The 13796-nt window shown below is 30.5% G+C and overlaps 1 protein-coding gene across 1 annotated transcript; it reads left to right on the top strand.

Annotated features, from left to right (window-relative positions):
* The first annotated feature begins 11099 nt into the window (after window positions 1-11099).
* Window positions 11100-13565, top strand: LOC111613540 (BTB/POZ domain-containing protein 2-like). The gene is made up of 2 exons (XM_023354888.1): window positions 11100-11341; window positions 12953-13565. Exons 1-2 carry the CDS (start codon window positions 11100-11102, stop codon window positions 13563-13565), a joined length of 855 nt encoding a protein of 284 aa, XP_023210656.1.
* Window positions 13566-13796: the final 231 nt, after the last annotated feature.

Genomic DNA, 13796 nt, shown 5'->3' with positions numbered 1-13796 from the left:
GAAGATGCGGGAAGCAACCAAACACCATATAAAACTTTTTCTATTCAAAAAGATTTATGACAATGCTTCATACTTTTTCTTGTTACTTTTGGTTGGACGTAATTAAGATAAAAGTTTTGCTTTCCAATTGTTTTGTTGCATAAAGAATACAATACACAGCTTGTATGTAATATTTCACGCTGTTCTGATGAGCAGTTCCTGAGATCAATTTTAATACTTTATTTTTTAAATAAATTTAAAAATTAGTTTTTCTTCATAAAGCATCAACTAGTCTCACTCATCTGATAATACTTAATTAAACTTGTGAAAGCTTCTTACTTTGTCACGCTTGTAATTAAGTTAAAAGTTTTGCTTTTGATAAAAATTTATGCTTTGAAAGGCAAATATACGTACGTCAGCAATCTAAGATCTTATTATTCTTGCAATTTATTAAACGTATTCTTGATAATATCAAGAGAATTTTAAAGATTTACTGAACTTCTCCCTTCCATTTTCTCGATATTGCAAACGTTCTTAATCTAGAAAATGTTGAATTATCACAATTATAACTTAGAAAAATGCCATTTTGTTTGTAAAATATATTCTTCTATACTTTATCTCATTCGTGAGGACGTCAATAAAACAGACTCAGTAGAAACTATAATGACATTGTTTACGGACGTATAAAGTTCAAAAAGTTTTGAAGAAAAAAGGAATAAAAAGAAACAAAAAAATCTTCACTTGGATGGTGTGTAAATTGAAGAATATTATAAATAATGGACTTAAGGATATATTTTTATCAGGAGACGACACCATCCAATCCTGTGAAATATGGTATTTCGGGATATGAATGATTGTGCCTGTTCTAAACATTGAGCAATACGAATTTTGACAATATCTTAAAAGTAAACGATGGATGACCACCTTCAGATAATTGATGCTCTGTGACTTGATAAGATAGAGATATTGGCTTCTGATGATGATCAAAATTGCGTCTTTAATATAGAATATAACATAAAAATTGATTAACTCAACAAATTTAATTATTTATTTATATACTATGATANATCGATAATCATAACAATATAAAATTTTTTGTTTCTCTTAGAAGAATAAATTACAAATCTAAGTAAAACATTTAAATAAATATAAATATCTGTATGCAAATAAACAATTTTCCTTTAATTTTCAACACATCAGGTGTAATTTTCAGCCCATCTTATTCATTTTTCTTTATAATTTCAAAGAAACTAGCTATTAAATTTAGTTATTACTTACGTGAAATAAATGTAATATTACAGAATTTTTAATTATTTTTACTGCAAGATTTTATGACTCACAATTACTCTCAATACAAGAAGGATCTAACGGTATGAGTGAGAAATAGGAACGCTCGTACTGCCCATGATAAATTATGTGGGTTATATTTTCAAATGTAGTAAGATGAATCTATATTTATTTTCACAGATATATGGATTTATAGAAAAGATAAATGACCTATCAAAAAGAAAGAAAATTGGAGTATTATTCAGAGATTTTACTCATTATCTGTCAATGTAGCAAGTAAACGAGTAAATTTATTTAATTTTTTTGTTAATTATTTTAAATTGCGATGGATCAATATAGATCTCATATAACAGATTTTTTTTTATATATAAAATTATACAAGAGATTTTTCTTTTAAAACTATAAAAGAACTTCAGGATGAAACAGAAGATTCTTCATGAAACAGAAGATTTTAATTCGGTTTATTTGTTAACGGCAACGTGACACGTAGGTGATGTCTCTCAGGAGGACTTTCAATGAGAAATTGGCCCTGTTTAGATGTTAATAACGTGAAGAAAATCTGGAAAATATCACCAACCACCAGTGTTTAGTGGTTTTGTTCACTCGGCCAATTTTTACCTGTCAAAATATGAAATTTACTAATTGAACACAGTAAAATATTTGCTGTAAAAATTGTTGTTGAATTATAAATAAATAGGGAAAATATAGCATCAAACAACATTAATAATTTAACGTAGATGTGATCAAACTATAACTCCCGAACCAAATCCGACACATCATTTATAAGTAAGCCTACTTTTAGTATATACGAATTATACAAAATATTGGTGTCTCGCTTACCGTCACATATGTGCCCGCTAATCAAAAAGTTTAACTGCTTTAATGAATTGGAGAGATTTCGCCTTGCTTGTTAGCGTATTTTGTACAGATAAACAGATACACTGGTTAATTCTAACATACACTACAGTAATATTGACAGACACGTGTCTGTATTCCCTCGTCACACGATCGTCGTTTCTTTGGAAAGGTTCGAATAACCATATGAATATCTTTGTAGTTAGTTTGTTTGCAGAAATGAATCAAATCTAGTTTTTTTTTTTTTTTTAAATTCTTTTCCTTCTACCCGTAAGAATTTGTTTAGGCGCTATTTTATTCGAAAGAAAAGACGTCAATCCTCCTGACCAAAGTTAAATTTAAATGGGCTTTCCGTTAATATTGAAAGTTAATGCAAAGTTAAAAAGTAATAATGAGTGAATAAAAGATTGTGAACTCGAGTTTTTCTTGGACGCATTTTTATACTAGTTGGAGGAACTTCAGTAATTGGAATGGTGGGAGGATCGACACTACAGAAAGAGCGAAATTAGGCACATTTTCGCTTCTAATTATTTTAAATGAAATTAAACAGTAAAATTGATGCATTAGGGCTCATTCACATTAAATAAGTTTCAAAATAATGTATAAAACGTAAATGTAATTCATACGCAAGAACCTTAATGAACTGAAATTAAATTTCGTCTTAGTGTATTCTATTTATATAGAGTTAATTTTTAGTGTTCCACTAGTGGCTGAGTGGATAAAAATTACTGAACGTTAGTAGATAAGTTGGCAGAGTGAAATTTTCCGGGTTTTCCTCACATGTATAACATCTAAACAATGTCCAGTCATCCCATTGAGGGCCAACCAATGGCCAAGTGGTTCCATTCTCTGAACACTGGGCGTTCGATCGTGGATTCACGCCTCGCCTGGGGCCTTAGTCTTGAGTTTTCGTGTTGTACTCGAACTGACGTCTTTGAACTTACACGACGAATCAACTTAACTGTAACAAGTTTTAAACAAATCAACGTGGATTGAACGGCTCACTTGCCTATAAATTATTTTTTTAAAATTCCCTTTAAACTTTAAATTTACATAAACATTGTAGAATGTATTTTAATATAACGATATATAAAATTAGTTACGCGAAAAATTTAACGATTATATTAAGGATTTACAAATAGAGTTAGTCGATTTGGCCTGTGAATGGCTCAATTATTACAAAGAATTGCTTTTAGCCCTTGGTTTAAATAAATATCTACTAATGTGGGGGTAAATAACAAGGACTTATCACACCAGTGATAATAAGCACAAACACTCAGGCATCAATGTAGTACATTTAATAAAACAAAAGTGGTGTGCATTAAAATTCGATTAGATGAGTAATTAACATGAAATAACCAAAATGCATTTCTGACTATCGGAATTGTTCTTGTTCAGTTGGTATTAATATAAAAAGGTTATAATACTTAAAATTATACAAGACAAACATACTGCTATAAAGGTATGATCAGTGAACATTAAATGGGTGCAGAGGATATAGGTATAAGGCGACTTCATAATGCTACAAGGTAGCTTGACGTAAGGGTTACATAGTTAAGTAGGAAGACGGAGTTTAAAGGTAGCATTATACAAGGTGCAGCGTTATGAAGGAGGTGTGGTACACACTATTAGCGTAAAATGGGGGTGAAAACTCGGGACTAGTCATAGGTATCGCACGAGTGTGAAAATAAAATAGAAAAGAGATTAAGGGAAGGGGCGAAGGTGAAATATAAAGAAAGATAGGATAAATGGTGAAAAGGGTAGAGTCATGAGCGCCCTGCATCGCATTTATTAAAACAAGAACAGATTACATACATGTAAAACAGATATAAACATATAGCGACAGAAATACAAATACAATGACGCAGTTTTTAGACAAACAGTTGATTTTGAGATAACATTAGACAGAAATAATACTGAAAAACAGGATTACAAAACTGATTAAAACTACATAATTTGGTGTAGGACGAGGATGACAATCATATTGAAGATATTACAATTGCGAACAGATGCATTATACGAAACAGAAATAGTGGAAACATGGTGAAAGACAACAATAAATGACGCTTACATTGATGACCAATAATGAGACCGTGTACATACAACATACAATACAAAAGTACCTGGCAAAACAGTGAGCATACTGATTGACAAGGTAAGGTAGTATCATTGGCCAACAGAAGAGGGCAACTAACTGGTCTGCTTGATAGTGGGTTGCCCCACTCACCAAAGACAGACGAGAGCACCAGTACACACAACCACAGCACTAACTACTATACACACAATGTCCACCAGCTTATCCAAACACTGCTCCTAAGATGGCTGCCACTATTGTCTTCTTGCTCCTTGCTAGCCGAGGTAGCCAAGATGGACGGCACAAAACACAAACACTTATCCAAATAAAATAAGTAAAACGTTAGGCTTAGCGATCTTAAGCCTAGCTAGTCCACTAACCCTAAACTAGCCCCAAATTCCTATACTTTAACACTGACAACTATTTGCTAAGCCTAAATTTAGGGTTAACATGCAATACTTAACTGAAAACACACTCCAGAGCAAAGTGACACAGGTCTGTCCTCTTCGAAAGCTAAACTCAGACTGGAGATGTGGTACAGGGAACATCTGGTGACTTACTTCTTAATGGCCAACTTTCATTCCATCACTTCTTAATTAGTTTGCACGTGTTACAGTTACTTTTGTCGATTTGACGCCAGAGTGTGAGATGGTACCACAAGACACCTTCAACACGTTGGCAGTTGTAACACGAAAAACTCGAGACTAAGGGCCCTGGACGGGTTGGCAACGTGGAGTTTTCCGGGTTTTTTCCACGTCTGTAACGCCAAAATAGAGGCCAGTTACTCTTAAAAAGACCCCCCAAAAGGCGTCCCCTTTAGGCAGATAGCCCAAGTGTTGCGTTGTCATAAACTTAAGGAAACAAACAAACTCCTATTGAGAATCCTCCTGGAAAAGATCTCCGTTGACAGATCACCAGGACTAGAGCATTTGGCACTAGTGGCAAACTTAAATATGGAGCCTTTTGGATAAGTCTTTCATTAATCTATTACAAATTTAAAAATCATAAAAACACTTTTTGTTAATATAATTTTTCATACTCTTGTGACAGTTTTCTAGCAATTTACTAGTTAACCCATGTAAGAATTTTGTAATTTTGGTGGTATCTAGGCGCCCTGGGCACAGGTCCTGCCTTTCCACCGCAGATCACCCAAGTGTAGCGCTGTTTTAGCCTATCAGTCCAATAATTTTTATTTCTCAACTTTAAAAATAAAAATTATAAATTGTATAGTTATTTTATAACTANATCCTTTGACTCATAGAAAATGAACAATTAGGCACTATTCTTCTTATGTACACTTTTGTAATACACCATCCATGTTAAACTGGCTGTGGTTGAGTAATTGCGACATGCAGAGATATAGCATTTGCCGTGATTTGTTACTAATGGGTGCTGATATTTATTGTTGAAAATGCACAATGAATTTTAAATGATTTTCAGTTTGTGCAGATTTCTGACATATATTGACTCATTCTGATATATGAAATCAGAATAGACTCTTATTCAATACAAAATCTGATCTATGGGAAACTTCTAACTTCTGCATGAAAATAATTTATACAAAGAATTATGTTAAAACTATAATACATTTTCTATAAAATTAGTAATCAGTACAAAAATTGCTTAATTCAAAAAAATAAAAATATTAGTTAATATTACTGAATACATTATTTTCTTAGTAATGAATAACTCCATTAAAAATATTCACAAATTACAGAAGACTAAAAAAATTGTCTTCATATCTTGTCCTTGTCAACATCCCAGGAACACAAGAGTCTTTACTGGTGGAGTCTACCTTTTATTTGAGGCTACTCATCTATCTCTATATGCAAAATCATTGAAAAAATTCCTTGGTGAAGGCACAGTTTTAATAAAAATATATTAATTAATAAATTTAATGAAAGATTGCATAAATAATATATTCGTTTATTTAGAAATGAAATCTCGGAAGAATTTTTAATTATTAACTTTAATTTAATAAATTATTTACACGTTTAGAAATTCAAAATTTACCCACATATTGCGTTAAGATATTTTATAAAATTCGAAATTATAGATCGTAGTCTAGATCTTTTTATATATGAGTCTAGATTGTAGGTCAAGTAGAAATTGAGGGCAATTGATTTGTAAGATTAAAATAGAGAAGTTTATGGTATTTTTAGATTTAATGCCACGTTACGCGATATATAAAAATAACAACAGAATGTCGGAAATTTTATTAATTACTTAAAAGATTAGTCTGAATGGGGGTGCGAACCAGCGACTAAATGCTCAGTACTTTTTATCCATTCTTATGAAAATTAAAACGAGAGAAATTATAGATAAATACTGAGAAAATTAGTGCAAATTTGTTAATTTTTTGCAATTTATCGAGTGTAGATTGTAAATGAGCGCCCTGCATCGCATTTATTAAAACAAGAACAGANTTAATTTATAATTAATCACTTTTTATCTCACGATTTATAATAATTTAAATAAACTTTTCATATTTATTTATTTAAAAATTGCTTGATTAAAAACCATTCTAAAGCTAAAAATAGATTTATTGGTCGAACGTTTTCAAATAGGAAAAATAAAAATGTATAAATTTTTATGATATTGTTAAAAGTTAAAAACAATAAAATAGCGAAATAGCAGAATATTTTTTTTTTTCATCCGTAGAAAATTTTAAATAAAATCAACCGCTTTCGAATAATAAAGAAGAAAATTCTTAATGTGTTCTTTGTACTTTTTTTATCCGTGATGTTGATTTTATTTTGGAGTTTTTATTATTGTTTTGGGATTCTTCTCTAGGCTTAGTAATCAAAATCGATTTTAAAAAGGAAACAAAAATTGACGTATAACTTTTATATTTTATCATAAATTATAAAAACGATCGCTATGATTAAAAAAAGTAAATTTAAAAAGCGTGTTTTATTGATATCAATCGATATCGTTCTTAAATACAAGGGTGATTGTAGAATTGATGGAACGAGGCAAAGCAACACGTGGGCGATCTGCCGAGGGGGTACCTCCCGGGAAGACTTTTTATGAGAACTGGCCGTATTCGGGTGTTAGACACGCGAAGAAAACCCAGAAAACACCCCGTAGCTCAAACGCAAACTCGAGACAAAACTGCCAGTGTTTAGTATTGTTTAGCGTGTTGATTTGCCGGAAATTTTATGCGAATTACCGGATTCTGACTATTAAATGATTTATGGAATGTAGTATTTATACTAAATATGTTATAGGCCAAAAATAAAGCCTTTCCTGGCATAGTTTCACCTTTTGTTCATGTTTGTAATAATTCAGCGTTTCAGTCAAGACCAGAATCTTACCCAATTGAGCAACAATCTTACATCAATTAATAGAACAACCTTACATCAACTGGCTTCAGTCAGGACAATCCTTGATATGTTGGGCCTAACAAAATACAAGTATAAAGGGATAAAGCTATCTGAATTTTGGAAGATAAGCATTCAGGTTTCTAGAACAATTATAAAAAATAAACTTTCGATAATAAAATAACACGATGCATACACTATAGACACAGCGTGGGTATGGTTAGTACTCAAGTACGATTTCTCCTCCTTCGTCGATCCCATAAAAACTAAATTCATTCAGTTAATTGTATTTTTATTTATTGTTAGTACAGCTTTCCTCTTTCTTTTTTGCATTCACTTGTAATATTTTGCAGCAACATTTAAGCTTACTTTCAATCTTACATTGCCGAAATATGCTTATTTTCTTATTAATTTTATTCTAATGCAAAAATACAGAACATACGTTTCCAAGTTTGTGTCTGTGTTTCACTAATATTTGGGTGCATTAGCACAATTTTTTTGGTTCCGTCAGGTTTTGGCTGTCAAACAAAATTTGCTATATTAATTAATTTACTAAATACATTTTTCAAAATTATGAAATCTTACATTTAAAACTTAAAAGGCGAGCAATATACAGTTTGACGTAAAAGTCAGTTAATTAACCATGTTTTGTTTGCTGTATTCCAGAATAGGCTACATGTAAATCATAAAACTGCTTCAAAAATACGCATTTTATATTTACAGAACTGATGGAATCATTATAAAAATCAATTATAAAAAATAAAATTACATATGTAACTATTTGAATAAAACGGCAACATAATTTTTATAATGGTAAACTTGGCTTTGGACCATCCCGTAGATAAAATATTAATTTCTAAGTTCGGAAGAGTGAGCAAGTGCCTCAGGAATGGGCAAGTGCCTCATTTGTCCATCTCTTCAGACGAAAAGAGGAACAAACGAGGCACTTGCCCATCCCTGGGATAGAGTAAAAATTTCATAAATTACGCGTATAATGGTAAAAGTGACAACCTTACACTCTCGACCATGGCATGCTTTGATGCAATATTGTATTTATAATTTGCTTGTAAAACTTTCCAAGATTAAATAATTAAAAAAATTTATTGATGTAGTTATTTGTCTCCAAGCCTTGCCCCATGAAAGCATCGAATCACAATTTTAAGGGGTGCGAGACCTTATTTTGAGATTCAAGGGGATGTCTATTACTAAAAAGGTTAAGAAACACTTGTATAAGGTTACACATCTCAATCACTTTTACGACTGTAATTTGTGGAATATTTTACACGATCCCAGGGAAGGAGAGTGGCTCGTTTAAATTAGAATGGAAAAATAATTTTATTTCTAATTAAATTAGTTTTAAAAACAGGCAACAGATGGCGCCATATGTATTATCTCGCAGTTATTTTTTAAAAAATTATTTCTTTAAAAAATTATATATATATATAAATGTAGAAATAAAAGAGATACTTCAAAATTTTTTACTTAAATAAAATAAAATGTTAAATTGTTATCTCATTAGACCAAAGACTTAGCTATTACGCGTTTCATTTAGTACGATTAACGTTGATATAACAATTTGAATATTTAAGAATATATCGCAAAATAAATTTTAAAGTTATATATAATTATAATACAATATAATAAATTTTCTGGAAAATTTCAAACTTGCTAAAAATTAATTTACCTATTTTCTAATAGATGGCGCAACTTTGTCAACATATCCAATATTTAAAAGTACAGTACAGGTATACCTCGGCTTACGTCGTTTCGAGTTACGTCGTTCCCGATTATACGTCGTTTGTAAAAAAAGTATACGGAAAAATAAAAATCAAGTTTAAGTCATTTTATTCGACTTTACGTCCGTCCGCCACAAATATTGAAGTCGTAATATCACTAGAAAAGCGTTTAAAGCACATAAAATCATATTAAAATATATACATTTACAAGTATGTACTGTATTTACAGTACAGTACATGCATTCGTAACTTTAGATTTTAGATTACTTTTTTCTGTACTCTATTAAAAACTAAAATTTATTTGTTTGTAAGCTTAAAATAGATTCTTATTAACCATATATTATTAAAAATGCATTAATAAATAAAATACAGAACTGGGAATAGTAATTTAAGGTTTAGCCTAGTGACAAGTAGATTCGGAGACAAGTAAATTCGACTTACGTCGTTTTCTTGGAACCAATTACCGACGTAAGGCGAGGTATACCTGTAATTGATATGGTTAAAATAGTGTATATATTTTGACAATGTTGCGCCATCTATTAGAAAATAGGTAAATTAATTTTTTCGAATTTACTTTGAAAATATGAAATAATTCTCATTTCATATTTTCAGCAACAAAAATTTTCATCAGAAAACTATATGTATTGTTCTTATCTTTTATGATGTTTTCTATTTTAATTTCATTATTCACATAAGTTAAATATATTATCAAATATTTGAAATTTGTATTTTATTACAAAACCTTTAAGTAAAACACAAATAAACCTATTTTATGTCCTTTATGATTGGATGTAACAAAATATGAAGACATTTTGTTGCATCCAATCATAAGGAACAATCAGTCTTCCATTCCAGGGGTGACCTTTTATTTGAGGCTACTCCTCTGAAAAAAATATGCAAAACTGTTTAAAAAGTTCAATTATTTAATCAATAATTAAAAATATCAGTTGTATGAAGAGCCTAATATCCATTAAAGGATAATTTAAAATTCTTCAGATCTCTCTGGAATAAAATTCAATTTTTAGATTGATTCAGATGTATTTTCATTTTATGAAAACGTTAAACCTGTAATTTTCTCTGCAACACTAGAAACCATTGTTGGTACCGTTGGTGTGCTATTATTTCTATATTCGAACGTAAGCTATCTTCTCCTTGTAATTACAGTAGAGCATCGATTATCCGACTCCTGATCAACCGTCACATCGATTAACCGACCGCGTTCTAGTTGGCAAATTCAAATGTCCGCTAGTGATGTGTCGCTACAGTATTTGGCTAGTTTAATATTATTTTTGTTAAATCTTTGGTGTTTTAGCTGGCAACACTAGCTCGATTATGAAAGGGATGCCAGTATTTAAACGAGGCTTAATTTTCTAATTATGAGTGGTTGTTTGTTTTGTGGGCAATAAAATAATTTAAATATACAGTAATTTTTAACGATACAATAGCGACGATTATTATTTTTTAAAAAATTTTGTTAGGCTTAACATCGATGAAAATTCAACGCGAAGTAGGTTAATAGCGATATACTAATATACTAATTAAATCGGATATAATAATATACTATACTAATAATGTATTTTTTCATACTTTTCGGTTATCCGTTTTTTCAGTTATACGACCAACCCCAGTCCCCAATTGAGTCGGATAATCGATGCTCTACTCTATATTGATATATTCATACACACAACAAATTTTAGTAAATTTTATTAAGTATATATTTTATCTATCAATCAAACATAGACTATTAAACTATTAAGAAATAATTTATTTACTTTAAAAATATTAATATATAATTATGTAGGTTCGAAATTATACTTAATTCAATATTATGTTTCATTTATTTAGATGTCTTGGCAATCGCAGATATTTTCCTTAAAGGATAAAATAGCCTACTTGAAAAACAGTAATGAAATGAGTGATGTCACTTTGTTAGTAGGTTCCGAACGAAAGCCTTATCAAGCGCACAAGCTACTTTTGTCTCTCTTCAGTGAAGTATTTCAGGCCATGTTCTATGGACCTATGGCTGATGGAGCAAAAGAAGTTGCTTTACCTGATGACGATATCAAAGCAATTGAAATATTTCTGTGGTAAGTTGTGTTTATGTACTATATATTGTAAAAAGCTTTTCGAGATTTGAATAAAAACTGTATTTTTCTAATTAATTTGAGTCTGAGGTGCATTTCGAAATGTATATGAATCCTAACTAGGAATTAAACCAGCGAAGTTTATACATATTATTCAAGTTTTTGTTATTAATAGTCTATATTGGGAACAATAGGGCGAAGTTTCTTAGTTTATAATAATAATTTAAAATATTAGAATAAACATTTTTGTATTTCAAACGTTTATGTTTCAATTATGTTTTAGTAATTACCTTCTGTATGAATAAGTAAGGGTCGGATTTACATGCTCTTAAAATTGTGAGATGTGACATATGCACTTAAAAATGCCAGATATATACACGTTAAAATGCCTGAAATACGATGTATACCATTTAAAATGCTTGAAATATACATTTTGCATGTTAAAAAAATGCTAGTAATATATACTATAAATTTTAAATTAAAATGAATAATTGTAGTTTATTTTTGTGTGCAAGCAAATCTTACTAATGTCCATTATGCTACACTTTCTGGGTGGGAATAACATGAGACAATAGGTGGAAGAAGAAAATATATAGAAAAAAATCACAAATGAATATTTTATACGAGTTTTTAAAAATATGTATAAAACATGCTTTATCGGACAACTTTAATTTTATTTATTTCGACTAAAATCGTGTTTCTATCGAGGTTTCAACATCATATCATTTAAGGAGAAAAACATGCACATGCATATACTTAGTTATCATTTACATAACTGCTCGACACATAGATGTACTGTACGCCAAGTTTTGAAGTGGATACATAACGCCATAAACTTAATACTGTAAACCTGTAGCCGCAGATAATAATGTGGAAACTATAAAGTTTTTCAGTTTGTCTATTCAATTATTCATTAATACCTTTTTTCCTACTTCAAATAACAATTATTTCTCTTTATATATTTCATATTCGAATTTAATATTTATTGATATTTTGAAAATGAATAAACACAAACTTTTTTAAATTGTACAAACTGAAGTTAGAATTAGCCTTATAAGATATATTAATTCGGAAAGTTGGATAGCCGGGGTGTTAAGGAGTCTGCCTGCCACTCTAGGGATGAGTTGGATCGAATTCGGGCCAACAACCCCAGAAATTTCATACACAATCTGTTATGGATATGCCAGGTCCGTTTGTCACTACTGTCCGTCTATTTATAACTGCCCGTTTCCCTGGAAGACCCTGTACTTGACTTTTTGTACACAACATGTTACTTTTATTTATTTATTCTCTTTTACACACGAGACGCGTCATTCCAAAGTGCATCTTATTCACTTTTGTGTAATTTTCAGTACTGAACAAAAGCTTTTAAACTGAAATTTGACAATTCATTGGTCAACGAGTAGAATGGACATAATGTGAGCCATTCTACTCGTTGTCATAATGAGTCATAATGTGAGAATTGTAATTTCCACAAAAATTTGAGAAGATATTGAAGTTTACAATACGAATAAAATAAATTTTAAAATGAAAACACGCAGTTTGGAATGACACGCCTCACATATAAAATTAAAACTTATATCGTAGATAGTTAAATAATTTGTTTTATTTCAGTTATGTTTACACGGATATTGTGCCATTAGAATCTATAGAAGACGGTATCACTGCTTTATACTTCGCAGAAAAATATATGGTGTTATTCATAAAAAATATCTCCATCACTTACTTAAAAGATAATATAACATCGGATTTTGTTATCGACATATACGAAGCAGCAAAATCTCTGGATCAAACTGAATTACAGATAGACTGCTGGGAATTCATTAAACAAAATACGTACGATGTTCTTAGGAACAAAAACTTTAAATTTGCAAAATTTGAAACGGCAATGGAAATAGTTTGCGAAGATGACCTAATATTGCCTTCGGAATTACATATGTATAATGCAATTGTTGAATGGGGAAAAGAACAATGTAATAATGGAGAACAGGAGAATCTTCGACAAATCCTGGATCCTTTACTTCGTCAAGTACGATTTCTGACAATGACAGGTTTAGAGTTTGCTGGATCTCCTTGCGAAGACGGAATTCTTACACAAGACGAACAATTAGAAATATTTAAAGAAATGTTTGTGCAGAATAACGTCGAAAATGATCGTTCGGAAAGAATATTGGAAGAAACCAAGGAGATATCAATCTTACAAGCCTTCTCAACCGAAATTAAGTAAATTAGCTTGGTTTTAGTACGAAAAATGTCTATTAGGACTTATTTTATTAATATGACTTATTATACCGGTTACCTAGTTCTGCAAATTGAAGAAAACTTATCAGAAAAAAACAGTCTTTATTTTTCACCTGAAATCCTCGTAGACATTTTACGTACTAAACTATATGATAAGGACACAGGCATTTGCTTTAATTAGATTGGTTTTCTTCCATTCTTTCAATGGAAGAAAACC

Source organism: Centruroides sculpturatus, unplaced genomic scaffold, assembly GCF_000671375.1.
Source record: "Centruroides sculpturatus isolate CEXI.00-Female unplaced genomic scaffold, Cexi_2.0 scaffold1699, whole genome shotgun sequence".
In the NCBI taxonomy this organism is placed as follows: Eukaryota; Metazoa; Arthropoda; class Arachnida; order Scorpiones; family Buthidae; genus Centruroides; species Centruroides sculpturatus.
Note: the sequence above shows the minus strand (reverse complement) of the source record. Positions and strands in the feature narration are given on the sequence as shown.